At 42.7% G+C, this 26,348-nt stretch overlaps 1 protein-coding gene across 2 annotated transcripts in view; it reads right to left on the bottom strand.

The window, feature by feature from the left end:
- Positions 1–2,896: 2,896 nt before the first annotated feature.
- tbc1d22a (TBC1 domain family, member 22a) overlaps positions 2,897–26,348 on the bottom strand; it is a 110,168-nt gene continuing 86,716 nt past the window's right edge. For both annotated transcript variants that reach the window (XM_041964059.1, XM_041964058.1), the window contains exons 13-14: positions 21,702–21,797; positions 2,897–3,538 (exon numbers count right to left, since the gene is read on the bottom strand). In XM_041964059.1, the coding sequence (XP_041819993.1) occupies positions 3,410–3,538; positions 21,702–21,797 (225 nt within the window). In that variant the 3' untranslated portion in view covers positions 2,897–3,409. The remainder of the gene's footprint in view (positions 3,539–21,701; positions 21,798–26,348) is intronic.

The raw sequence follows: 26,348 nt of genomic DNA, 5'->3' as shown, positions 1-26,348 counted from the left end.
TTCAAGCGGTGGGTGACTGATTTCAGACGGAGACAAAAGCAGCCTCTCATTGAATTTGCTGTCTGAAATGACAGCTGTGTGAGCTGTTATTGGCTAATAAAGCTAATGTCAGTCCATGAGTTGATTCAAACAAACTTTTTCATGTTTCCAGCTGACTCTTAAAGGGGCCTTTGAATATGCATTGATGGCAACCACTAAAAGATTGAGGCTAAAGCCAAATGTCAAAGGCAAAAAGTTAGCATCCTCACCAGTCGATGATCCATGTAGCTGGATGCTGTAAAGAAGATGCAAGATCAGGCCAGTGTCTTTGAAAAGTAACCTTGAAAGTAACTCAACCTAACAGCGAACAAACGCAGCGAACATCAAATTTAATGCGTTCCTTAGACTTAAACTGTGTTTTTGGTTTAGGATGGGCTACAATAAAGACACCACCCGTCAAACACTTCAGTATCACTCTTCATCGCTTCAACGTGTGGAGAAATCCAAAGCTCGACAGGCCTCCTGTGCCGAGTAACGGTTGCTAAACCTTGACTGGCCCATCGCTGTTTGAGGGAGGGGTTCAGCGAACAATCAGTTGCCAAGTTTGAACTGTTAAATGCTATTAACTGAACCATTAATGAGTATTTTTAAACAGCTCACGTTGGTGGCTAACAGACCCAAAAGCGAGATGTGCACAGATATTTTGTCTTTTCACAGCAAATTCAAAATATCACACTATTGCTTGCAGAAATCTGAAACCTTTCAAGTTCATTTGAGGTCAAAAACATAACGAGGATGTTGTCTCATGTCTCCGGAGTCAGGCACAACTTAATAGGCTTGTCATGTAAACAGCTTAAAAAAATAAAACCCGGAAAGAAAAAGACAAATCTTTAAAATGCTGATTGAAAGAATATATCTCATACAAAAAGAGAGAGAGAGAGAGAGAGAGAGAGAGAGGGGAAAAAAAAGGCTGTAGACTTTTAAATTAAGTGCAGTTTTTCCTTGTCGGAGAGCATGGAGAGGAGATGAGGGGCCTGTGAAACTGGTGCAGATTGTGTAAAAAAAAAAAAAAAAGAATCCCAAAGCGTGATCAAAGAGTGACAGCTCTCACAGAAAAAGCGCCGAAACTTCCAAAGAAACACAACCCCGTCCCTCTCTCCTTCCATCTCCCCTTCACACACCTACGCACACCGTCTTTGCGGGCTGGGGTGACAATAATGGATCCTGGCGGAATCGCGACAGGAGGCTCCAAACGCTAACAGCTCTGTGTTATGTCATGAATGTCTGATTACCCTCCCGCCCCCGCCCCCATCCTCCCGGCATTACACCAATATGGTGCTACCGCTACTTCCCATGCGCTCTATGTGAACAGAGCAAAAAGACGGGGAGCGGCTCGTGTTAAGCAGGGGGTCATGTGTACGAGGATCTGGGTGGTGTCTGCGCAGCTCGCTCCATGCAAAAGTGTTTTACATTAAAGGGCGAGTTTAATAATCGTCATCAGGAGTTCAGACCAGCGTTTCCCACTCACAGAAAGATGATTCTCTTCCTCTTCCACCATGTTTGTATTTACAGAAAAGGGTCCGTCCCAGTTGGAAGAATAGGGTGATGGTGCACACAGCTACACCCTGATTATCTATTGTTTTTTAGGACAATATGGAGGATCTGGAGATTGACGGCTCCAGACGCTGAGAGAAGAGAGCGCTTTGTATTGTCAGTTTGTCTAATACATCTCCAGGATGTCACAGTCTCCGATATCTCTGATGATCTGCACTGGATAAACTGGCAATCTGTGCAGAATACCGAGTTAGAACAGAAAACGTTGCGCACACTCGGGTAGAAGTTATTTTGTTAATCTCGCAGCAGCCCGGTGCCGGTTACACATGATCCAATGAAGACAATCCGGATCAAACGTGTAATTGCTTTTTTAAAGCCGCGAGACTTCCTTAAAGGTAGAGGCTGTTCTCATGTTTACAGGCAATAAAATGAACTGTCAGGGAAGGCCTTGTGGATAACATATTAATAAGAATCGGTACAGACTGCATTACTCGTGCTTTTGTCATTCATGTCACACTTTTCATCAGTGCAGCGCTGCATGTCACGTTGTTCGTGCACCCACGAAAGCAGGACCCAGACGACAGAAGGAGAGGAAGAAGAATCGAGGAACGGATCTTAATTAAGGCAAAACTGTTCATTTGGATATTTACTTCAAAAACAACCCAGTGAAGGAGCGTGTTTTCTGCTAAATTTAGCCTCCATGACTTCTGAATTAGACTGCCGAGTTTATTTTGACCCCGTACTGTTGTATGCATGTTTGTAGGTTGTTTTTTTTTTTTCTCACTCACTATCAAATGCTTGTGTTATTATGACATGTGCGTGCTTTATTAATGTTTACTCTGATCTGAGGTAGTCCTGGGTGCAAAGGGGAGGAGGGGTGGTTAATAGATAAGACGAGCCCCTTCAGAGGCAGGTCGAAGGTCTTACTCCTAATGGTGCACAACCTTCTGTGATGTCGGTGTGACTCCTGAACTACAGCCGCTTCCCGCTGCTTGCTTTGCTCTGGAACGCGGTGATGTTGCAGCGCGGGTGGGAGGACGGGATAAGAAATGGCGGGGGGGAGGCTGAGCTGGTGTGTGTGGTTTGTGGAAGGAGGGAGACATGATTCCTGGCACAGACTGACAGTCTCTCTCTCTCTGTGCACAATCCCAGTGTGCTGGAAGGGAAACAAACTGCGTCTCTGCTGGCACGAAGCCGGAGAGGAAAGAAAAACAGGAGACGTCGCATTCCTTCAGGTTACGCTGCGACCAGAAGAGAGGGCTCGGATATGTCAACCGTCCCGTGCCGTGCCCTTTTGCCATCTTTCTTCGTCATCGCAATTGTGGGGAAAAAAAAAAAAAAAAAAGAAAAAAAAAAGGGGTCACCTTTTTGCTTCCGGGAACAAAAAGCAATATATTGCCATGATAATGGAAATAACAATTACAAGAAAAGAACATGTTTCTCAGCCAGACTGCCCCCCAGCGGCGCTGAGCAGCTCGTGGCCCTGCTTCAGGCTTGAGGTTGTACTTTGAGGCGTTGGCTTGAGCGGACCGAACTCCCAACAAAAAGTCTTCAGCGATGAAGACGGTTCTGCACTGGACTGAAGGGAGTGCACATTTCAAAATAATAATAATAAAAAAAAGGCTCCACGTCAACATGTTAGAATGCTACACAGCACGTCCTCTCAGTCATCGGCTGATTCAAATCTCTTAATAGCTGACAGGCCCATTGGGCGGTACAGTAGAGGGGGGTTAAGAAAAGGGGAGGTCCTTCCACAGAGGAATCGAGGCCTCTAAGTTCAGTCGGCGACTGCAGGGCAGGAAAGGAGGAACAAGAGCAGGAGGATGAGGACGAGGAAGAGGAGGAGGAGGGGAGCGGCTGCACGGAGCCACGCTCATCATCTCTTGTAGTGGTTGGGCGCATCAGCAAAGGCAAACTTCAACCTGTAGGCTTCAGCCAGCAGTACGCTCACTTCCTCATTGCCCCAGTGCATTGTGGGGAGGTTTTGCAGGAGGATCATCAGACCCTGTTTGGAAAAAAAAAAAGAAAAACGGTTTAGTTAAAAGCACAACAGACAGAAATCAGTTTCAACAGGGTTTGAGAAATTGCTCAATCTTATAAGTAAATAAGTGAATAAGTTTTAATGTGGGCATAAAACATACAGAAACACTGTTCATTGTTTGTTCTGTTTTACTATTGATATGTAAACTTGATATATTACACACAGCACTGTAACAATGGCAAAGTGTTCCCAGATAGAGAATACATGTTATTATCAGATGTGGATTTTCCAGAGCAAAATATCAACACAAGCTGGCGTATAGCCTTCGCTGTCTGGTATGTACAAGTGTAATGGTAGTGTAGCGGACAGGCAAAGTTACACTTGTTTTCTTCCTCTTCCTGTGTGTTAGAGTGTGACACAGATGTTATTAACTCCGTCAAAGTGCTTTAATAACAGCTGTGAGGGAGGAAGAGGGACAAGGCAAAGGAGCCGAGTGCGAGTCCGGAGAAGAAAGACAACCAGGAAGGAAAGAAGGAATAAAGTGTCAAGTACAATTCAGTGGAGTTCAAGCCTTTCCCAAGATTCCTGTTCTGTACATTACCATGTAAGTAAGGAGACAAACAGCAACACACACCCTCACACACACACACCCACATACACACGGATTCAATCTCCCAGAGTAATGCCTCTCTCTCAAAGGGGAATGAGACTGGTTAGCAGTGAGATAGACTGATTCTGTGAGCGAGTGTGTGTGTGTGTGTGTGTGTGTGTGTGTGTACATGCTATGGATCAGTGTCCCGGGAGCTTTCATCATCGTGGCTGAAATCATTGCCGTGACAACAGGGTTTACAACCAATCATGGTGTTGATAATCACATCGGAGGACAAATCACGTCGGGTCTCCCGGCGTCTACACTCGTCTGACTCCAGAGCAGTTTGCCGCCGCCTGAGAGGATGTGACCGTGTTACAAAAAGTATTTTAACACCGCTTTAAGTATTTGAATGTAATTGTGATGAACTGTGTGTCACAGTGCTTCTGCATTTTTATGCACGTCACACCTCATCTTTCTACAACTGCTGAGAAAGTCAAACGACTCAAAACTTTAAGTGGGTATACTCACAACAGCAGGGCACTTTGTGTTATTTTACCCTCCTAAGTATTAAATTTAAGGTGTTTGGCTCCATTAATTTTTTTTTTCCTTCCTCGCACGTTTTTAATGAGCCGGTGAGACGACCCTGATGACTTTTCAACAGGAAGCGTTTGTATTCTGAGCGAGGGTGGAAAAGTACAAGTTTTCAGATTTTACAGATGAGGCTACAGCTGTGCTTCACCTTCACCACCACCACTTAAAGCGTTTCACAACACCTTCATGCACTGGGGGCAGAGGCGACCGCGCAAGGTGCCACCCGCTCATCCGGAGCAATAAGCATTCACACACACTCACGTGTTGATAAAACCAGCTGAATCTCTGTTTGGACATATTTTGTTGCTTCTCTTAGCTTCGCTGAAAGAGTAGCTGGCGATTAATTCTGCTGACTGACTTTTGCGTGAGCCTCAGGCCTTAAAATGTGTCAAAAACCCTGGTGGAGTATTTAAAAAAAACTCACAGGCAGGCAGCGGGCAAAGCTAAAAATGCCAACAAATTTGGCCTCCGGTGTGGTCCAACATAAAACACGACTCTGTGTTCCCTCTAAAATGCTGCCCCACATCACTCTCATCAAAATCCAGTTGCTTGCTAATTTTACATTTATTCTCTTTTTTTTTGTCAAACCCACTAGAATAGTCGCTCTTTTGAGAAGAAGACCTGGACCTGGACTTTGAAAGGGTGACCTAATGACATCCCCCTTGGTTCAGAAAGACGCACTTCTCTGAAGAATTTTCACTGTGAGGGAGGGAGAGCGGAAGAAAGAGAGGCGGCAGCCTGATCGGGATTCAGCCTGCCGTTCTCTCATCTGTATTCGAGGCAGCGCCGCTATCAGCTCTCCCCTTTCATCACTCACCCGCTCTCCCATTCACGTGCGCATTCGCAGTCCAACAATGTCGCTCGCCGCTGAAGGACTGCGTGCAAGCGCGGGCGGGTTCGCGCCTTGCATATGCGTGTTTAAGGTCTGTATTTATGTGAACGTGTGCGTGGAGTAAGTATTCTGTGCATCACCCTCGTGATCCTGGATGCCTGGGGCCAGACAGCATGTACCTCCCTTACTGTACTTCACTGCCCCAGGCTCTTCAGGAAAAAGGAGAGCTTCTCCATGGAATAACAACACTGTATCCAGGCTACACATGACTTGCAGTGGGATTATATATATGCTGAGGAGCATCCCAACATTTATCTGTCTTAATGAATGGTGAATGCTCGACATCAGTGGATAGATGTATTAGCAACCCAGATAACTGAAAGGCTGTTGATGCTGCTTTCAATCAGTGTTAATTTTGTCACCTATGTTTTTACTCAGTCAAATGAAGGCTGTTAGATTTTATTACATTTAGTCGACGTCGTCCTGTTTGTTGAGTTGACGAGAAGTTTTCTTAGCAGAAGAAAAACGGACGGTTCTAGTCTTTTTTAGTCATCAGATCATACTGAACATTTACATCATCTAGTCTGGCCAAAACCAATAATTTTTGGCCTATTAATCAAACCTATTTCACACACAATTTTATTTTATCACTATCTGATGAAGAACACATGTTCACTGATCGCGGCCTACACAATATAACACCACTTCCTTACTAGTTTGCTTAATGTAGCTTTAAAAAAAACAAAAAAAAAAAAAACCGGATTGCAAACCTGCCCCAATTTTTTGAGGTCAGCCTCATGGTAAAGAAAATGGGCCCAAATCGAAACCTCCCTCCTATTTCCCAAGCCTTCCTGTTGTTGATGTTAAGTTAATCTGGCTTTCTGTAGAATGGTTGTAGTTGCTGTAGTTGTAGAGTCCTGACTGTGCCCATTGTGTGTTGCATTTTAGTCCCCTCTCTTGCCATCAGCAATCAGCAGCTGCCATTACAAACACCCACCCAGAGGCTTTTTTTTTTTTTTTTGGAAAGAGTACAAATATTTCCAAAAATGGGTGCAATTCTTTTTAGAGAAAAAAAAATATACATATATATATGGACAATAGCTGTAGAATCCTTCCTTTGTGTTCTTACATATGTAACCTTGGCACTGCTTCAGTCTCCTTCCTGCACAAGGGATCCTTGCTTATTTTGAAACAGCTGAAATAATGCAGACAGAATTCACATATATAATGTCCTGTTTGTAGCATATTTTGGCCTCCACAGAGACGGAGATGGATAAGTGGTGGGAGTGAAATTTACCATGTGCTACCGTATCTTTATAAATCAACAACAGGCGCTAATTGCTATGCTACAGGAGAAGGACCAACCACCGTCTAATCAAGTGCTGCCTCGAGTGTTACAGGCGTAAGGCAACACACCCAAACAAACGACGTACACAGGAACGTGCTCACGCATGCTCTGCCTCACAAGTACACACACACTCACACACATACACAGTGACTGAGGAGCTTCATTAAGAGCATATTTCTGTGTGGTAACCATCTGCTGGCTATCACTTCTGTTGGGCTAATGACTTTAATACGGTTTAATTGCATACATCTCGCTGTCAGGGGGGAACGCCGCACTCACTCCACTCCGCACAGGTGGCAACACTCCACGCTGAGAGGCCACAAGTGTCTGTGTGAGTGAGTGTGTGCGTTTGCACGAGGCAGAAAAAAGGAATCTGTGCAATCCATGAAAATCAATGTAAATTTATCATGCGTTTGGGTGTTGTGAAAGGCTGTACGTGCAATTAGAAACGAGAAGGAGATATAATCAAAGAGTATGTGAAGTGGTCTACGCAGGTGTACGCATGTTTGTTGAGGTGTGTGCCTCTCTGTTGCGGGAGGAAATCAGTGAAAGATGTGGCACAGTAAATTGAAGGTACGGGCGAGACAGAAAAAGGAGACGAAGATGTGTGTAGGTGTACATGGCGTTTTTGTAGCTAGCCTTGTTGTGTGTGTGTGTGTGTGTGTGTACGAGGGTTGCATGTGGTTATTCAGGCATGAGTATCCATTTATCCCACAATACTAACAAACACATTGATCCACCATTACTATGTACAGTACACTACAAAAAAAGGCATTTAGCTCTCCATCTCCTACGCTTGGCAAGGCTTAAAATGGTTAATGGCTATTGATACTGAGGGGAAAGCAGATTGTCAATAGAGTCTGTGCTGAGGCTCTTTCTTCAAAAAGCAAATGGGATAACATAGCGGTTACACAAACGCTGCCAAGGCCACACAGTGGGATTTACTTGCTGAGCGTATCGTTATTGTTTATTGTTTAACCTGCATCTGGCTGACTGAGCTGATTCAGTACACTCGTCTGCACTTCACATTTGTAAAGCCACATATGTAAGTACAACAAACGGTGCACAGTCAGCTGAGGCAAAACAGGGCTGATAAACATGATGCATAACATTTCCAAGTATGCTTCACCACAGAGGTTTTGAGTTATATCTGTGAGCACTGAGTCGGATGAGACTGCGTCGAGTCAGCATATGTGTTGCAGACGACTATTACAAGCGCTGAAGACTCAAATGGAGTCAGAGAGAAACACGACTTCAAATACTATTAACACAGTAACTGGAGCTATCTGCAGTAACGGCGGCTTCTGCTGAACTTGTGCAATTTTGCAAGCACGTGCACCGCACACGCGCACAATAAAGACATAGATAAAACACACAATTAAAACTCTTCCTGTGACCCAAATAGTCTATTTGCCAGCAGAATGAGACGGTGTTAAGTGAAGTGAGCGCAATGAGTGTCCAAAGTCCTGCAAGGTGCCTTGCTGTCTTCCCAGCGGTGACAACTACAGCTCCCTGCAGCAAGCAGCGAAAGCCCTGGAGAAATTAATGGGGGAGAAGTGACAGGCGCTGATGCACACAAACATGCCAACAGGCACACGTTTGAGGCTAAATATGGCAATCATCAGTAGTAACTGTTGTGTTTGTTGTGTTTCTTTGACATGTATCACTCCACTTGCAAACTCCTTCACCCAACACATCGACATGAACTCGCGCATAAAGATGAGGTTGCACACACACACAGTCACCTGCGTGCACAAACACTCCAGGTTGCTGGTTGTGGTAATGGTGTTTTGCAGCACCCTGAGGTGTAATGGGCCTAGGCACTGCTCTGTCAGGGCCATTAGCTTTCTGTAGTTCGTATAATTATACAAAATGGGCACTCTGGCAAACAGTGGGTGCTAATGTAGGAGTGCGGCACCATAGCATGTGGAGGTAAGAGCTGACATAGGATGGCACGGCCAAGTTGTCTTATAAAAGGGTTAGCAAGCAAAAAGTGCAGCAGATTAACACAGTGGCAGCACTTAAAAAAAGCCTGACAGTCCTGTGAGGATGGCACACCTTTGCTGCGGCTGCACAGCATGTGTTACAGTATGATGTCAGCAGGGGGCGCTAAGGTTGCCCACACCTTTACACAGGTAAACCGGTGTGGTTGCAGCCTATAGGGTTTGGGACTTGATGTCATGCTGTAATGTTGTATTCCGGTTGTTATTAATGTCAGTTTTGTCCCTACAGTAAACTATTTTGAATTCTCCTCAACATTTAATTCAATAAGATTCCAGAAAAGCATATCTCCGCAGGCTTAATGTACAAAAAGGAAGCTGCATGTCAGTAGAGAGCAGAGAATTGGCTGTGACCATGGTTTGGCATGGTTACATGCTTTCACATCACCAAACACTGCAGGCCTCAACAGATTTTAAAAAGTGGCACATATGTTCAGTAGCCTACAGTTTAGCTACTGTATTACAAATATACATCTGGCTGTAACATGTACACTGTATGCTGCAGGACAAAATTAAAAGTCACTCAAATTAAACCTTCTTGTTCATTCATGAGAGAACAGCTGGCTGTAGGGAAAGCCTGAGGGTTTGAGGAATCCAGAGCTTACACCTTCTGTATGTTCACAGCAGTGATCCAGCTTTCCTTTCTGATTTAATTGTTAATTTTATCGTTCTGACACAATCAGCATAAACAGAGGTTAATCACAGCAGCTGTGCCGTGTCACCAGCTTTCTCCACCCAAAGCTATCGATCTCAGGCGGCTAAATTTACAATGTAGTTATTATCATTTGTTTGTTTGTTGTCAGGCAGTGGATCGAGTATGAAACAGTGGCGGAAACGTGGCTTTAAACTACCTGATGACAAGCAGTCATTCCCAAGCTGCTGCACTGTGAAAAAAACAAAAAGAACTGGGTCACAGTCTCTGTCCAAGGTGCTGAACCTGGCATGAAGAGACGCTGTGCGACTGTGAAGTCATAGCAGACCAGGTTCAGCACCTTGGACAGAGACCGTCCAACACTGTGAGAGTGTGACCCTCATTTTGGCTTTTATGTTTAATTTTTTTTCATGTAATCTATAATATTTAGATTTCTTGGACTCCATGGGTTTAGGTCTATCTCTATATAAATTAAATAAGGCATTGCACTGTTTACACATTCATACAAAGGGGGGTTAAACGGTCTTAAGCTCATTAAAAAGAGGCTGTGCAGGTTCTCTCCTTTTTCACTGTACTATAGAGTAGACTTTAGTATCCACACCCATCATAAAGTAGAAATGCATTGCATCATTCTATGAGTGGGCCATTGGTGCAGTGTTCTCACGTTTGGCTCAGCCCTCACACATCAGCTGTGCACTGCTCTGAATGACTGAACAATGTTTTGTACAGTATTGTATAGCATTTTGTACAATTTTCATGGAAATAATCTTGGGTCTGTTTTGGCAGGTTTTAAGCAGGAAAAACACGAACAAAAGATTAAATAAAAAAAAACAACACATTTGTCAAGCAACAGCAAAATGTTGCTGAAATTAATGCAAAACAAGTACTTTATAAACACAAAGTGGCTCTGCTCACATACTCACAGAGGGCGGGAGAAGGCACCATTAGTAATGAAATACGATGGCACGTGCAATCAATGACATGGTTTAAGTAACATTAACATTTAAGATTGCAGTCTTTATTTGTATGTATTAATCCCCAGACTGTCAAGTAAAATAGATCTATTGGTACAGTAGGCAAGAATAATTCCAGCCTGTGCTAACAGATTATAAGTACAAAGAACACAGAGTGTTTTCCCTGTAAGACATGAAATATTGTACGAAAATTCAGAACTGATGCTGTTTTGGGACTTCTCACTGCATACAGATATAGTCACAAGCCATTGTGTTGTTCAGGAAATGATTAAACAGGTTTAGACCTTGTTTACAGGCTGCAGAGAAGTTTAATATGACACCACAGCCAGCAGGTGGTTAACGTAGCTTAGCAGATAGATACCGGAAAGAGAGGGAAACAGCTAGCTGGTGCTGTCCGAAGGTATAAAATCAAGGTACATAAGCAAAACTACCCAGCTGCTAGCTGTAGCTTTGTATCTAGTGTACAGACAGAGTGGTCGAGTGATCCTTTCATCTAAGCCTCTACAAGAAAGCTGCTAAGTGTATTTCCCTTAATGTTGTACCAATCCTTCGAAAAAAAAAAACCCAAAAAAAATGAGCCAATTCATTCATTTCTGCTGTCTGGAAATTTCATGCAGCCCGGAAAAGAACTAAAAAAAAAGAAAAAAAGATGATGAATGTGTAAATAAATCTGGGTAATTTTCTCATTTGACATCCATGTATTTCAAACGTGCTTAATGTGCAGCAGATCAGCGTCAGTCCAAGACTGTGTGAACCAGACTAATTCATAGTCCTGCAACGTCCCTTTATTAAAGGGAAATGATAAGGAGACATGTGGGATGTGGGTACAACCTTTGGTAATTTAAATACTGTGGGAGTGTGAATAAGATTAAAGCCTGAGAGAATGATGACAGACTGGTTGAGAGCTTTCAGTACGCATGAAACCACAAGCGTGGGTGTTAGTGTTGAGGTTAACATTTGGATACTCCAACCCCTTCTGACACCTCATAGAAAGAAGTATTTAATGGTTTTCTTCAAAACTAAAAAATAAAAGGGAAATAGATATTCTCCCATGAGAAAAACTTGGATTTCTTTGCTCTGCGCAGTTGACGCTCACAGTCTGTGGACTTTTGCTTGCACCCGTTCTGTAGCAGTCAATGCCTGCTCAATGGCAAGTTCACAACCTCTGGGAAAATGCAGCCAGAAGCAATCTAAGTACTAAAACAGTTGTCTGTGCTTCCTCTGTGCATCCAAGCATTTACAGTGAAATTTCACTCCGCTTGAGTAGTTTCACTTTTCAGCACGTAAAAGCACGTACGTAAGTTCAAGAGCAGTCGATGTTCAACCATTTCTGTTTCAAACATGACCGCCCAAAACTCGCCAAATACTTGCGTTTTAACACTGTTTCAAACATGTAAAGCTACTTATGAGCCAATCTACTGCAATGAATTTCTGTTGTTTATCCATGGTTGTTGGATATCATGAAAAGTGCTCTGCAAAATTGCCAATATGAACAGTTCAATGGGCAGTTCACTCTGACGGGGCTCTAACATGCTGAATACCACAAAGGAACACAGTGCCGTAGCGGTTAACTCCAGCCGTCACCCACTGCCAAGCTCAGAAAGGTTAATGCCACCCTAATCAACAGTTCACGATCCCTGGAAAAAAAAAAAAAAAAAAACCCAGGAGCATAAGCGCTTCGGTTCTCGCTTTGACTACATATAAGAGCATTTAAATTTAAAATTCAATATTTATGTCTCAGTTCATGACCCAGCCCATTCCAAAAAAATCTCCTTTCTTCTCTTTTTCTGAAAAATCTATTTCTCCCTCTCCTCCTCGTGCTGCTGCAGTCTGTTTATTCCTTACGAGCGGGTCGATATTGCTGTTTATTTGGCATTTTTGTGTCTTAACTGAGTTGAGCAGGTTGGGTGGGGGGCGTGCAGGCAGTTGGCTTATGGGTTGACAGAGCAACTCCTGTTTTTTTGTTATCTCAGGGCAAAAAAGCCATAAAACCCTGACTCTTCCTATCTTTTTTTCCCCCCTCTCATTGTAGATAAACTTAATGTCTGTAATGACACTCAGACAGCGAGCTAATCATCCCACACACGATTGTTTTGGGCTGATAAATGCTTTTGTCAGACTCCTAGCAATGGCAAACTTGCACTGATCAACACAGCAACAAGCTTGCTTTTGTGCATATATGTCAGCACACACACACTACTCAGTGGTATATCATGACTGATCACTACAGACCTTACAAGCAGCTTTGGTCATCAAAATCGTGCACTACAATAATTCAGCATACATGCAAGTTAGCTTCAAAGCGAACTTTAGTTGTCAGTGATGGAGAGCATGTAGGCGGAAGGAGAGCAGTGAAAGACGGATGTCACAGAATAAAAGGCAGAATGGGGTGGAGGGCTCCATAATTACTTCCACCATATTAAGTCTGCTGTGTACCTCCCATTTTTTCTCCCTTCCTATTGTTTTGGCACAAACAGATTCACATGCCACATTGGGCCCAGCACTCAATCAACGGGGTGATTATTAAAAGTTGTTTACCGGGGGTGGCCTTGTCTCACTTTCTACTCTATTGACTACGGCGCCATCCATCAGAGAAGCTGCAGGCCCCTGAGAGGGTCTGCTCGATACACGCCAAGTTTGGGAGGAAAGTTAGAGGGGGAGAAAATGAGGAGGTCTTGTCATGATAAATGGGTGAAAACGATGGAATTAATCAGAGGAGGGGTCCAGCTCCTTAGTGGAAATTGCAAGACACACAAGCTCAGATTGAAACAATGAGTTTCAGCTTACAATGTTCACTTTTCATTTTTGACGAACACAACACATCACAAAATGACGGAAAGACAAATCTCAATGTAGAATGACTTGGAGTCAACATGGACGAAAGTGATTTTTCCAGTAGAGGGCCCTATGGACTACAAGTACATGTTTTACAATACTGTGCAGCATTTGTGTTGGCAGAGTAAAACATCTAGAGTGACCAGATGTCCCGATTAAATCGTGAGAGTTCCAATTTTCAAGCATTTGTCCTGGCGTCCGGACAGAGACACACTTTGTACTGATAATTAGACTGCATGAATTTTGTTTTTCCCAAAACAAACTTTTAAGAGACATCTTTGTGTAATTTGTCACAAGCAAAAACAACGGCTTTATTAGGATAATGGTTGGGGTAAAGATAAAACGGAGGGGAAAACCCAAAAACTACTCTTTCTCTTTTTGTTAATATACAGAACAGTGGCAGGGAATGCACAAACATCAGGCTGCGCATAAGCCACAAACTTAAATCACTGTTTGAAAAAAAAGAAAAAGAAAAAAAAACCTCATTGTTCATTCATTGGTGTTGTGAAGAAAGGCAGCAGTGAATTGCAGCTACAGCCTCCCAAAGAACATAAAGATTTATCCATAGGCAGATGGGTAGAGTTCAGACCCTGACACGCAATTAAAAGGACCCTTGTTCTACCATATGCGCATAACATGGGGATATTTTTCGATTAACATTATGTCGAAAATAAGTTAATTGCATGCAGTTGTTTCCTGTTATGTCTTAACAGAAAACAGATGGGCAAAACACAGCAGTGCAATTCACTGTATAATTTGTATGTTTGTATTGGTAGTTTGGTGTTAATCTTTATTAGTGCTTTCACTTTTACAAATCTTTGTCATTTGGGCTCCAGCACATTGTGTGTGCAGATGCTGCAGCAGCTAACTCTCATATCTAATCTCTCAAACACGCACGCACGCACGCACGCACGCACGCACGCACGCACAGTGTGCATTTGGAGGCTGTTTGAGTATTGTCCCTGCAGTGCTAATGAAATATACATAATCACTGTCCCGCCAATAAAGAAAAATAGAAATACAAAAACAGAACAAAAACAAAATATCCCTTTAATCAAACTCAAGCTAACTAGCAAACATTTGCCAGAAAGTGGAACTAAAAACTTTTCTAGCCAGAATTTGAGGTTTCCATCTTCTCTACAATATAAAAATGAATCCCAAACAAAGTTGTGTTCCCAGTCACGGTGATTGAAATAGTGCTGACATTTCCAGAACATGCTGGTTCCTCTGGAGCGCCCCCCCTCTCCTTTATTGCCAAGGCAGCCTAACCCAAGGCGTTCTCCACACATAACTGATCTGAGGACAGACGCTGACATTTCCAAAGGTCCACAGTTTTTCACACACCATTAATTAAAGTGAAAACAAACCTTTTGTCTCCCTCTTTCACTCTTCCACCTCTCACTTTCCTTCCTCACTCCAGCTCTCATGCATGTCTTCGGGAAAACTGTAGTGACAGTGAGATTCCACTTACACAGAACTAATATCTTTGTATTCACGTGAACGCTTGGCCTCACTTTGACGATCACAACGGGGATCCTCACAACGGGGACTATTCCCTTACTAATGAAATCTCAGGGATGTGCTACTCGATGGGCCGGATCAAGAGGTTCCACTGATTGCCATGAAATGCATGCTGACAAATAATGCTCTTGGCTTTAGGAATGGACACATATGTGCTTGTGAGTCTGTCAGTTAACCTCAGTGCTACTTGAGGTTAGACATAAACTAAACCACAGAAAATATAATCCAACATCCTTGAACATGTTTATGGGCAGATAAAATGTAAAGTCTAATAGGAAAATGTACAGATTAATTAATTGACATTAATATGGCGGATATCATGCGTCCACTTCTATTAAGGGCAAGAACTAATATTTATGTACAATATGCATCTAAATTATGATGTAAAAGGCAACATGTACTGTATGAAAACAGACTATAAAGCATGAGCATGAAGGACGAGATGTGTGGTGAACATATAATATGATAGCACAATTCCAAGTGTAGAAGGGGTCTTATGTCTTGATGCATAAAAATGATAAAACATGTCAATAGAAATTGCATACAGACGTGGTGCTTGTAGAGATGGTGTGTGTACAGCATATATGTGGCTTTCAAAGCTCTGGATGGAGGTACAGACTGTCAAGAGAAACAGCATTTCTACTGCACGCACAACAACACTTGCAGCATCAAGGCATGAGAGCTGAGAATCTGTCATATATGCTGACTAGTTTGTGAAAATTGTACAGGCCTTATTTATACAGATTGAAATTCAAAGCATAGTTTGAGCAGGCAGAGAAACATCCCTGCTCAAGCACGAGGAAATATTGCAGTTGATAGAATATGAGTAAAATGAGCGTGAACTTAAGCTTGTGCACCACTTTGAAAAGTCCCTTATGAGGTTGTCGTCTTTAGAAACAAATTGAAATATGGCTAAATTGCAAAAGCAGCTATGATACATCTCTTTCTTGCACACATGACAAGCTGACATTTGTGCAAAAGCCTGACGAAGACTCTAATCTACCTGAAGTTCTTGCCGCTGGGTTGTGGTTATTACTTGATTTCAAAATATCACTGAAAAACTTGGTTATTTGCTGCCTCTGAACATTTTTTTTTTTTAATGCAGAACGCTCAATTCTCAAATTTCAAGGCTGAGGTACAGCTCCACAATCAAGCAGCTCCACATACGCAGGCTTAGAGACCAGAGTGCAGAGTGACAGTTCTGCTTGGGCCCTGTTGCTGTCTGCAGGTAGCACAGACTAATGGGAAATGGCGCAGACTGTGCTGGCACGACTGAAAACAGCACATACCTGCATAATATCTCCCCACTTGGCCATTACTGTGTGTTGTGGATGAGTGTCCAAAATAAATGTGTATGACAGGCAAATATGAATGTGTGAATAAAATGACGTGAGAGAGAATTGTTTGTGTGCATGTTTATGTTGTTGTGTTTATGAGACTATGGCTTTGAGTGACAGAGAAAATGTGTGAAAGTGTGTGTGTGTTGGTGCATATGCTAACTTATCCATGCAGTCCAGGCCTGCAGTTAGCAGTAGTGTGCTAGCTGAGGTGGAACGGAGGAAGGCAGATTGCTTGGGGAGTGCCATACTCCTCCTGCTTTTCATTTAGCAGCTTAACCAATCCAATCCCACAACCAGCAGAGGAGATTCACAGTTACTCTCCTTACTAGGTTTGATAACAATGCATGAATTATCCTTTTTAAATTACTTTCTGCATGCAATTTTTAATTAAAACTATTAAAGTGAATCAATCATTCGTGTTCCCTCTTAGGACCCCAAGCATGTAGCTCGCCAGCAGTTTGTCATACACTGCTGCTCCTCGCATCTACATTTAACATTAACAGACAATTAGCTCACAACTTTATACAGTGACTGCACTGCAGTCAAATATAGAGAGTCACGTATGGTCAACACATCTTTGAGAAGTGGTGAAATCTTTGACAATGTGTTATGAATATAAGAAACAAATTTATTTCAGGAGCAGACAGGTACCCTACAAAGCAAAGCAAAAATCAATCAAAACAGTCATTTACAGAAAACGACAAGCTGTTAATGTTGCATCGTGCTAACTAGCTGCAACAAGTCTAGTTAGCCTCCAGGCCTGGAGAAATTGGACTAGCAATTCAGTGTAATAATAAGTAGATTGATGAGAACAGGTTGGAAACCTTTATTATATTGCTGGAAGCGTGTGCTCTTTGAGTGCATGCACATTCAAGGCTGAAAAGGCTGGACCGATTTCACTTCTGTGCTTATTTTCGTATCATGTTGCCAGCATGTAAAAACCTTTTCCTTCTCAATTTCAAATTTTGAGGTCATGAATCCATTGATCTTTAACAGACTATATTTGCCATCTTACGAAAGCATGTCAGTATGCTTACATAACACAAAGTGCAGCTGAGACTGGTGGGAATATCAGTATTTGGTTATAAACCAAAGTGTTCAACAAATAAAACTGGACTAGATTAAGATGCTAAATGAAAAGTCAGGGCATCCCCAGTGTGTTTTTATTCATCCTATGGGGACCATTAATGTCTATGCAAAACACTTCATGTAAACTTCATGGTGGTTTTACATGAAAACTTGGGACCGCTAATGTCAGTAGGCTTCATCCTCTGGGGATCATGAATATTGCATGTAGAAATTTTAGAGCCATCCATCCGAGGGTTGTTAAGATATGTCATTAAAAAGCACAACTGTAAACTTCCTGGTGGTGGCAGAGGACAATCACCGTGATCATCATCTGAGAACCATGAATATCTGAACAAATGTTGGGATATTTCACTGGATGAGTTAAAACTCTGTCCTGCTGAAAGTTCGGGGGATCGCCAAAGTCAGTTGGCTTCATCATCTGGGGAACATGAATGTCTGTACAAAATTTCATTGCAATCCATCAAACAGTTGTTGAGATATTTCAGTCTTCAGACTGGCTCAAAGTGGTGAACCAAGTGACACCCAGCATGGGGAAAATAAAGGACGGAAGGAAGGAAAAGAAAGTGACAGAGAGGTACACAATGAAAAGAAAGAAAGAAAAACAGAATTAAATAAAGACAGCAGAAAACAGTCAAATAAAACTAAAGATGAAACAGCAACAGAAAAAGGCGGTAAAAATAGGGTGGCTGAAAAATGGTAAAGAGAGAAAGAGAGCGACACAGCAATACAGAGAAAGACATTAGGAGAAAGAAAGGCATGAGACATGAGAGGAAAGGGATGCCGTGAGGGTTGCTGGGTAAAGCATGTGGAGATAAGAGCTGTTCAACAGGCCCTTAAGAACCTGGCAGGCCTACGTTTGAACTCTGAGGCTCAGTGGATCAGAGGCAGAAATCTCTTGGAATTAAACCACTAAAGCTGAGAAGAGAAGAAATCTTTACTTTTTCTCTTTCCTCGCTGACACTAATCTGTTTCAAAGAAAGTACTTAGCAAATTGTATTATATTTGGTTGATCAATTTGTGAAAATTAGCAATTTTCTCTCAAAGCCACAAACCCGAGAACACCGTGAAAATGTGCAAGAACATTCACATTCATTAAGAACTGGAGACAAGTTTGAATTTTCTACATTTCAAATTCAGAGCAACATGTACTACGTTTTAATGTTATTCCAGATTTGATTAATTTCCTGGAGATTTACCCTCACCTTAACCATAATCTCTACTTGTTTAACCCTAACTTTAACCCCAGTCTTCACCCTAACATTTAAAGATTTACATGCATTACTTGCGTTTTGTCCTCATAAGGGAGGCGAGTCCCCACAATGTGACTGTGTAAACAGATTTATGTCCCTACAACATCAGTAATACATGGCCACACACACACAGGACATCTGTGTTCCATTAAGTACAGACAACAGACTTCAGAAGACATAAACAAATAGGCGATGAGCTCATTTGCTGTATACTAGGCAGGGGAAAATGCCAGGATGACATTTGGCTGTGTCTGTTTATGTGTTATGTGTATGTGTGCTTTTGAGTGTGAGTGAGGTAGTGAGCGAGTGAGTGAGTGAGTGAGTGAGTGAGTGAGTGAGTGAGTGAGTGAGTGAGTGAAAGGGTTTTTGGGGGGACAGGAAAGAGAATATTCCTGAGTCTGATAAAAGAAACTGTGGCATGACTGCTGTACTGATGGAAGACAACAGGTAAAAGTTATTTCAACAGAGACGGAGTCTGGAGTTTGTGAAGTCTACTGCAGTATATACTATTCCTACTGTATGATATACTTCTTTATTTAAGAGCCTGGAGTCCTGAACCACGACTGCAGAAAAGTTTGGACTGTCTGGGTGTGTGCCTGAGTACATGTTACAGAGAGCCACAGAGGACTTGGTTTGCAATCTTTTGAACTTAGTCCAACAGCAGAGAAACATTTCAAAACAAGACTGAAAGTCTTCAGCCATGATGGCATGCTCGCAGTGCATACAGTATAATGGCAAAAATTCACCATGTTAGTTTTGCACGTTATCATGCAACCATTTGCTAATTAGCACGAAACACAAACTACAGCTGAGGCGGACGGGAATGTCGCTAGCTTTTGCAGGTTTCTGGTCAAAAACCGAACTGAAATGTCAAGCTGATAACGGCGCTAAATGAAAAGTTACCACCAAAGTCGTCAGAATTCATCATCTGGGGACCATCAATGTCTGCATAAAACGTAGTGCCAATCTAACCAGTAGCTATTTCACTGAAGAAGCAAAAACTTTGCCTGCTGGTCGTGCTCGATGAAAAGCCAAGGCAATGGATAATCTGTACCAAATGTCTTGGCAGACCATTAAAATAAAGTCCTCTAACCAACAGAATTCCTCCTCTGGGGACCATGAATGATATTTTTGAGACTCTATCTTATGGATCGGCCTTTGTGACCTGCTTTTATTTGACATAACTATGTGATGTGCTTTTATGTGTAGTTTTTCATTGCCTGTCTTGTGTTCCTTTTTGCATATCTCTGTATGTTGGTTTTTACTCTGCACTGTTTGTTACTGTTTGTTATCTAGTAAATTCTAGTCTGGACCAGTGTGGTGGTCTTACAGATGGACTGACATGACCATCTCTATAAGAAGCAGAGAGGAAGAAATTATACCTGCAGAGGCGTTTTGTTTTCGTGGACACGCTGCCACTACTCAAAGGTTAGTGAGGCTATTTTATAACCATTGTAAGTTCATTATGACATTGAATCCAACAAAAAGTAGCAATCTTGTTTGAGCATGAACTTGAGTGCGAGAAAAGGGAAAAGAGGAGAGAGGGTAAGAAAAGTATGAAAGGAGAGATGAGTCAGTTGATGTCTCATCTTCAAACTGCAACAGCCTCCAGTGTCTCACTCAGTGGGTGAATCAGCTTTAATCAACTGGCCTCCATCTAAAGCACAGGTTCTTCAGATCTGTAACCCTCTGACTGCTCACACTTTTGAAGACGTCTTCTGATTTATTACATGGTGGGAGAGGCATAAAAGATGGAGTGGCCCCCTTGTATTAGTTGTAATTGAATCGGTTTTGTCCTTCTTTTCTTCAACGTTAGCACCAGAAGGGAGCTTCAGTAAAGCTCTGATGTGCAGGACCTCTGAAGTGCTAAGAGTTATCTCTCATTGGCAGTGGAGGGAAACCCAATTATGTTTTTACTCAACCTAAAATGACAAGTTGTTTAAAAAAACAGTTAGTTCTTTTTAAATCATAAAAAACTGTAAAGAAATCCTCACTAAAAACAGATATTTAGTTTAGCATATCTGTGCCCTCATGTATTTCTGACTGTTATGTCCATTTCAAAGGGTAGTTTTGCCTTTTAGCCAGTGCATAGTCTGCTTTAATTAATCATCTGTAACATTGTTCATAATAAAACTCTGTCTTTGTGTCTTTGGAATAATGGCACAGGGGCATAATATTACATAAAAGTGTGCCACAACATAAATGTGCTCTCAATGTGACAACTTTTTCTTCCTTTCATCGCTCTAAAGTTTAATCTGTTCTTCTTCTACCCCTCTTCCTCCTCTCTCATCGCTCCCTCTACGTCTCCTCTTTTCCTCAAATGTTTATGAGGATAAATGATGATTTGCTCTTGGCGCACAACTTGGTAGTCTGTATGGCAAGTCAGATGTGAGTAAGACTATATGGAGGTGGGAGAACTGTGTGCTTGCAGTGCATGTTTAACTTGACTCAGTTGACTGACATCAGTACAGCAGGTCAGTTTGCACAAATGACTAATATCTCATACTTTTCTTCATTCTTCTATTGTGCCTATGAGGAGAGACGTGTAAAGACAGGAAAGAGCGGAGGAAACTACACACGAGATGCAGATTGAAACACAGATAAAGACACTTAAGAAATAACATGGAAAAAAAGAACAGAGGAAGCAGAAGAAATGTGAAACAACAGCATGACAAGGCAGAATAGAAGAAACTGACAGACTGCAGAAAAAAAGTCCAAAAAGAGAGCAGCCAAAAAGCAGAGATGATGTTTGTATGTGATGATAGTAGTCTGTGTTGCTACTGTTAAGAAGCCAGGTCCCCCAGTGAGCTGGCAACCAAAGTCACCTTCTGGCAGCTGTCTACTGTCATCTACTAATGCACTCACAACAACTTTTGAACCTCACAGCTAATGACCAGGGAGGTAATGGAGAGGGATGTAGGCCATGAACAGCTCTACACCAGCAGCCTGGTGGGCTCTTTAGATGTTGTTTTTTGCACAGGACCGGGACCATCTGAGCTAATTTACCTCGATATTAAGCTATGTACAGTCTATCATCGTCAGCGTCACCAGCTGGGTATGAAAACAGTGTGTATGTCTTTATGTATGCGTGCACGCCGGTCTGTGTGTCTCAGCGGGACGTTGGAAGCTTTATGGCGCCCCCTGCGTCCCGTGAGCGCATTACCTGAAAATCTCTCTCTTCTAGAATTTCTTTCCTCCACCTCACCAGGAAGGCGGCACACACGTAGAGGTGGAAATGGGAGAAGCCCTCTGGTTCAGCCTGGTGAGAGAGAGACGACAGACGTTTAGCATTTCAGCCATAAAACAAATGATACCTCTGCTGCAGTTGTGTTATACTGTTGGAGTAGAAGCGTCAGGATGCAGGGAAAGCATGTCGGTCTACCTCAAATAGCTCACAGCTTCATTTTAAGAAAGGTTTAGAAGCATTTGTACAAGGTGCCATATACACAAAAAGAGGGAAAGAAGATAGAAAAAAGAAGAATATAAAATCTGTCACAATCCAGAAATTTACATTTGCGGGGCGACAGAGACGAAGAGAGCTACAAATCCCCTCTTTTTTTCACAGCTTTTTCTATTTCAGCCCCTTGTTACGTTTGGCAGCTGACTTTTTTATGACTCTGCAATGAGCAGGGGAATTAAAGAGGGAGGAAGACAAAGGATGAGATGTTCCTTGTTCTATTCATTTTTTTTTCTCCAGAGGCCTATCACTGAGAGGATAATTACCAGGGCCTTTATATGCATGTGAAATGGGAGCATACTCCACCATGAAGGTGGCATACATCCAAAGTGCATGTCTGGGGGGGTACCCGCACACTGTATTTATCTTAAAAATCACTAATAAAGTGTGGAATTGCACTCATGAGCACTTCCCAACTTGCAGATGTGCTTCAGTGGACGAAAGACACGCATGTATACGCTCACATCTCTTAGTAAGAGCAGGAATTCATGAATAAATCTGCAAGCGTGCTCTCTGATGTGTCTACATCGATAGTATGTGGTGGTAAAGAAGCAATGCGACGTTAATTACAATCCGTTTTTACTACCCGGGCATCATTTGCAGTTTTGGGACACGTACTCATATGCAGCCACTCTAAATTCTATATTATGCTCAGCAGTCTCTTTGGCACAGGTGAGTTCATAAAGAGCCCACAGCGACGCACACGCTCCAGCAATTCAGCCATGCTTATCACATTTTACCACTCATTTAGAGCATTTCAATTAGATAGAGGGTGTAGCATTACTCATTTCCACTTTGTCTGAGTAACCACTGCAAGTGTTGCTCTTTAACCACCATACTCATTTGTGTACAGCAGTGAGCCATAACTCTGCAGGAATGAGCAGAAATTGCCTTTTCTGCTGTGACAATTGAATTTCCCTCCAGGAAGGTAGGAAGGAACGAACAGATGAATAGTGGATGGACGGATTTAAACACAAACATGGTATGAGTGACACAAAAATGTCTTTAAAAAAAAAAAAAAAAACGCATGTCAGCCCTCCTTCACTGCATTGTTTCTTGCTCTTTCTCGCCAGATCGTTACGTCTGCTGTTTGGGTTTCCTCCTACTTTACCTCCCACTTAGTGAAACCAATTTTCAGAATTCCCAACTGAGTGTGTGTGTGAATGTGTGTTTGCGTGTGAGAGAGAGGGGAAAACAGAGAAAGAGAGAGTGTAGGGAGTGGTGGGGGACAAAAACAAAAAGAATAAAAAGAGGAGTGTTTGTGAACAGCGAAGCGTAGCGTGATGGGAGTTGTAAACTGGCAGGTGATTGGCTTGTTGGTCTAACCTTGCAGCTCCAATCCAAACAAGCAAACACCCACTCTCGCTCTCTCTCACACACACACAAACACAGATGAGGGAGTGTATGAGTGGCACACGGGAGCACAATGTTTATCAGCCCCCAAAGATTCGCACAGTTTTAATTTCCTTTCTTCTATGACTTTTGTGTGTGTGTGTGAAAGTGTGTGTGAGTTCATTGCCGAGGGCACGAATGAACTGTTAGGGGCTGTGAAACTCTGACATCCAGTCTATTTTTTCTCCCCCTTTCCCTCTTTTTTAATCACCCCTCCGTCTATCCTCTGCTCTCACAATCTCTTCCCTCCTTCAGTCAGCTACCCACTCTTCTCTCTTTGTCATCAATGTGACTGTGAGGAATATTTTACTAAAAAGCCACATGTCTGTATTAGAAACAACTTTTGTTAACAAGGAATCTTGACATTCATTCAATCATCAGTTTATTGCCTCCATTGGCTGCAGCAGGACTGGCAGCCTAGCTCATAACAGTGTACATGACGTTGTTTTAGTGCAGCTCAGTCACTTATAAGTGCAAATTCTGTGGTGCCACTGCGTCTGCTGTCAAAATGCACACAGTAACGCTCCTTTACTGTAAAGTCATGAACCTCTAAAACACAATAAAAGGAACCCTATACAGTAAGATTAGTATGCACAATCGAAACATGCGTGTCAAATCAATTAGTTGATTGACAGAGAAGGAGAAGGTTTTGATTAATTATTAATCCTTTAAGCCCTTCATTAAGGAAAAATGCCAAACATTTGCTGGTAGCAGCTACCCAAATCTGGAAAATGTGCTCCTGTACTCATTTTTTTAATCATTGTACATGGAACGTCTTTGGCTCTTGGACTGTTTGGACAAAATCTGTACAAAACAAACAACGTATAACATGTGAATTCTTGCTTTTTTAGTGATCGCAGTGAGCCAGGCTACCTGTTTGCCCCTGATTGCCGTCTTTATGCTAAACTGAGCGAACTGATTCTTAGCTCTGGCACCACATTTAACAGTCAGACATGAGAGTATAGGAAAGAAAACTTGAGGCATTGTGTAAGGAAAATAGTGAACAGATTCATGATGAATCTCTCACCGACACTCTACCCCCCCACCTGCCCTATCCATCTGCTGCCGCTGCTTCAGCTCAAGGCTTTCTCGTCATTATGATTTGTAAAATAAAGTTTGTCATGGGACTCAAGGTGACTCCGACAAACTTGTCTCTACCTCTTCTCCTCCTCCATTGTTATGCTTGGTCCTCCACCCCCCTTGTGTCAGGGCAGCCATATTGGCTGAGACAGGCGAGACTCTGACTGACAAGCACTGCTGATCAAAGAAGGGAGAAAGTGAGGGGTGGGAGGGAGCAGTGGAGGAGAAAGGGTGATAGGGGTGCGGGAGTCAACAGGGAGAGGGAGGGGGGGCATGCATGAGGGATGGAGAGGCTGGGAGGCTACAGGTAAACAGAGGAGGAAAAGGGAACGTGGAAAACAGAGCGAGAGTGAGAAGCAGGACTGCAATGTCACCGTGTCTTTAAACTGCTGCGCTGGCTGTCTGACGAGTCTCATCCCTCCAAAACAAACCGGCCTGACGTGGGACTAACTCGATACCCTGATGAACAGACTCCTGACAAGGTGAAAAGGTGACGGTGCTGGGGAGTGATGCAAGATGATAAACAAGCAGATTTAAAGCGATGTAACAATTACGCGGATAGAATATAACGAGCCGCCGGCGTTCCAGTGGTAGCTTCAAAACCCTTTTCATGTTGCGTGTGTGTATGAGCATGAGCGTCGGAGTGATTGGCGATCGCCGACATTAACTGCTACAAGCTGTACAAGTATTCCTCGGGGCAATTCAACCCTAAGAGCTGGGATGGCGTGACTGCAAGATACATTTAAACACAAGACGGAAGACGGAGATGATAAGAGTCAGGTCATGATGCAATCCATTTAAAAAAGGAAGGAGGGAGGCTTGTGGAGGGGGGAAATTACCAGGTTTACATACTAAATTAACCTCAGCATAGTTTCTGTCCATGTGTGTGCTTCTCCAATGTGATGTCTTGCTTTAGGCTACTTTTTTAAATTGCCAAGCACTAAGGTTAATCAGAGGGGGGGGGGGTAAATTCATATCATCACAATCTAAAATTTGACATGGATTTAATCAGCCATCTATGTTTAGCTGTGTGCTGAATATGAAAGAAAAGCATTCGCAGATGTCTGTAACGTGTGGGCGAGTGCATACATACGTTATGTGAGAATGAGAATGTACAGCACGGACGCGAAAATGACGTTCATTTCTCAGAGAATAAAATACGGTGTGAGGAAAATTAGAAACATTACATAGCAGTACGTTAACTCTGCCATAAACGCTACCTCGGTGAAATGTAATGTTAGCTTTCATGTTGAGACAAGACGATGAAAGAGGAGAATTTTATGTGCGAGTGTGTGCATTTATAGACATGGTGCGCGTACGATCGAGGCCTGGCTGCAGAGGCCTGTCTTGCAAACATGACTCCAGATAGCAGACAGGGAGGCAGGAGAAGTGATGAAAGCCACTTCCGCCTCACATTCTGACACAGTCTCCCTGTTCTTCAGCTGGCAGGTAAGTGTTTTATTCCCCCCTTAAGAGGCAGTGCAACTCCTGTATATGCTGATAATTGACTTTGGCACAAATTTGTGAGCGAGCTACTGTGTTTAGAAAGATAATTTTTGGGGGGGGTTACTGTAGAGAAAGAATTCTATTTCTGATTACACAACGCCGTCCAAGAAATTCAAGCTCAATGGCAGCATTTGTTTTAGCTGGAAGAACAGCTAGCTCCTTCCTATCGTTCATCTCTCGGGCATTAACACTGGAAGGAGTAGTGAATCTGTTTTGCAGATGCTCGGGGCCATGCAGCATTTTAATTTTAAGTCCATGCATACGATTCTCGCAGGGTTTTCAAATATGTGAGGGAAGAGGCACCCGGGAGCATCACTTCACATTGCAAGTAGGATCACTTTAGCAGGTAGCCTGTGCCCTTCAGGTTCAAGCAAA

This window comes from Chelmon rostratus, chromosome 22 (genome assembly GCF_017976325.1).
Source record: "Chelmon rostratus isolate fCheRos1 chromosome 22, fCheRos1.pri, whole genome shotgun sequence".
In the NCBI taxonomy this organism is placed as follows: Eukaryota; Metazoa; Chordata; class Actinopteri; order Chaetodontiformes; family Chaetodontidae; genus Chelmon; species Chelmon rostratus.
The sequence above is the reverse complement of the archived record's forward strand: the minus strand, read 5'-3'. Positions and strand labels throughout refer to the sequence as shown.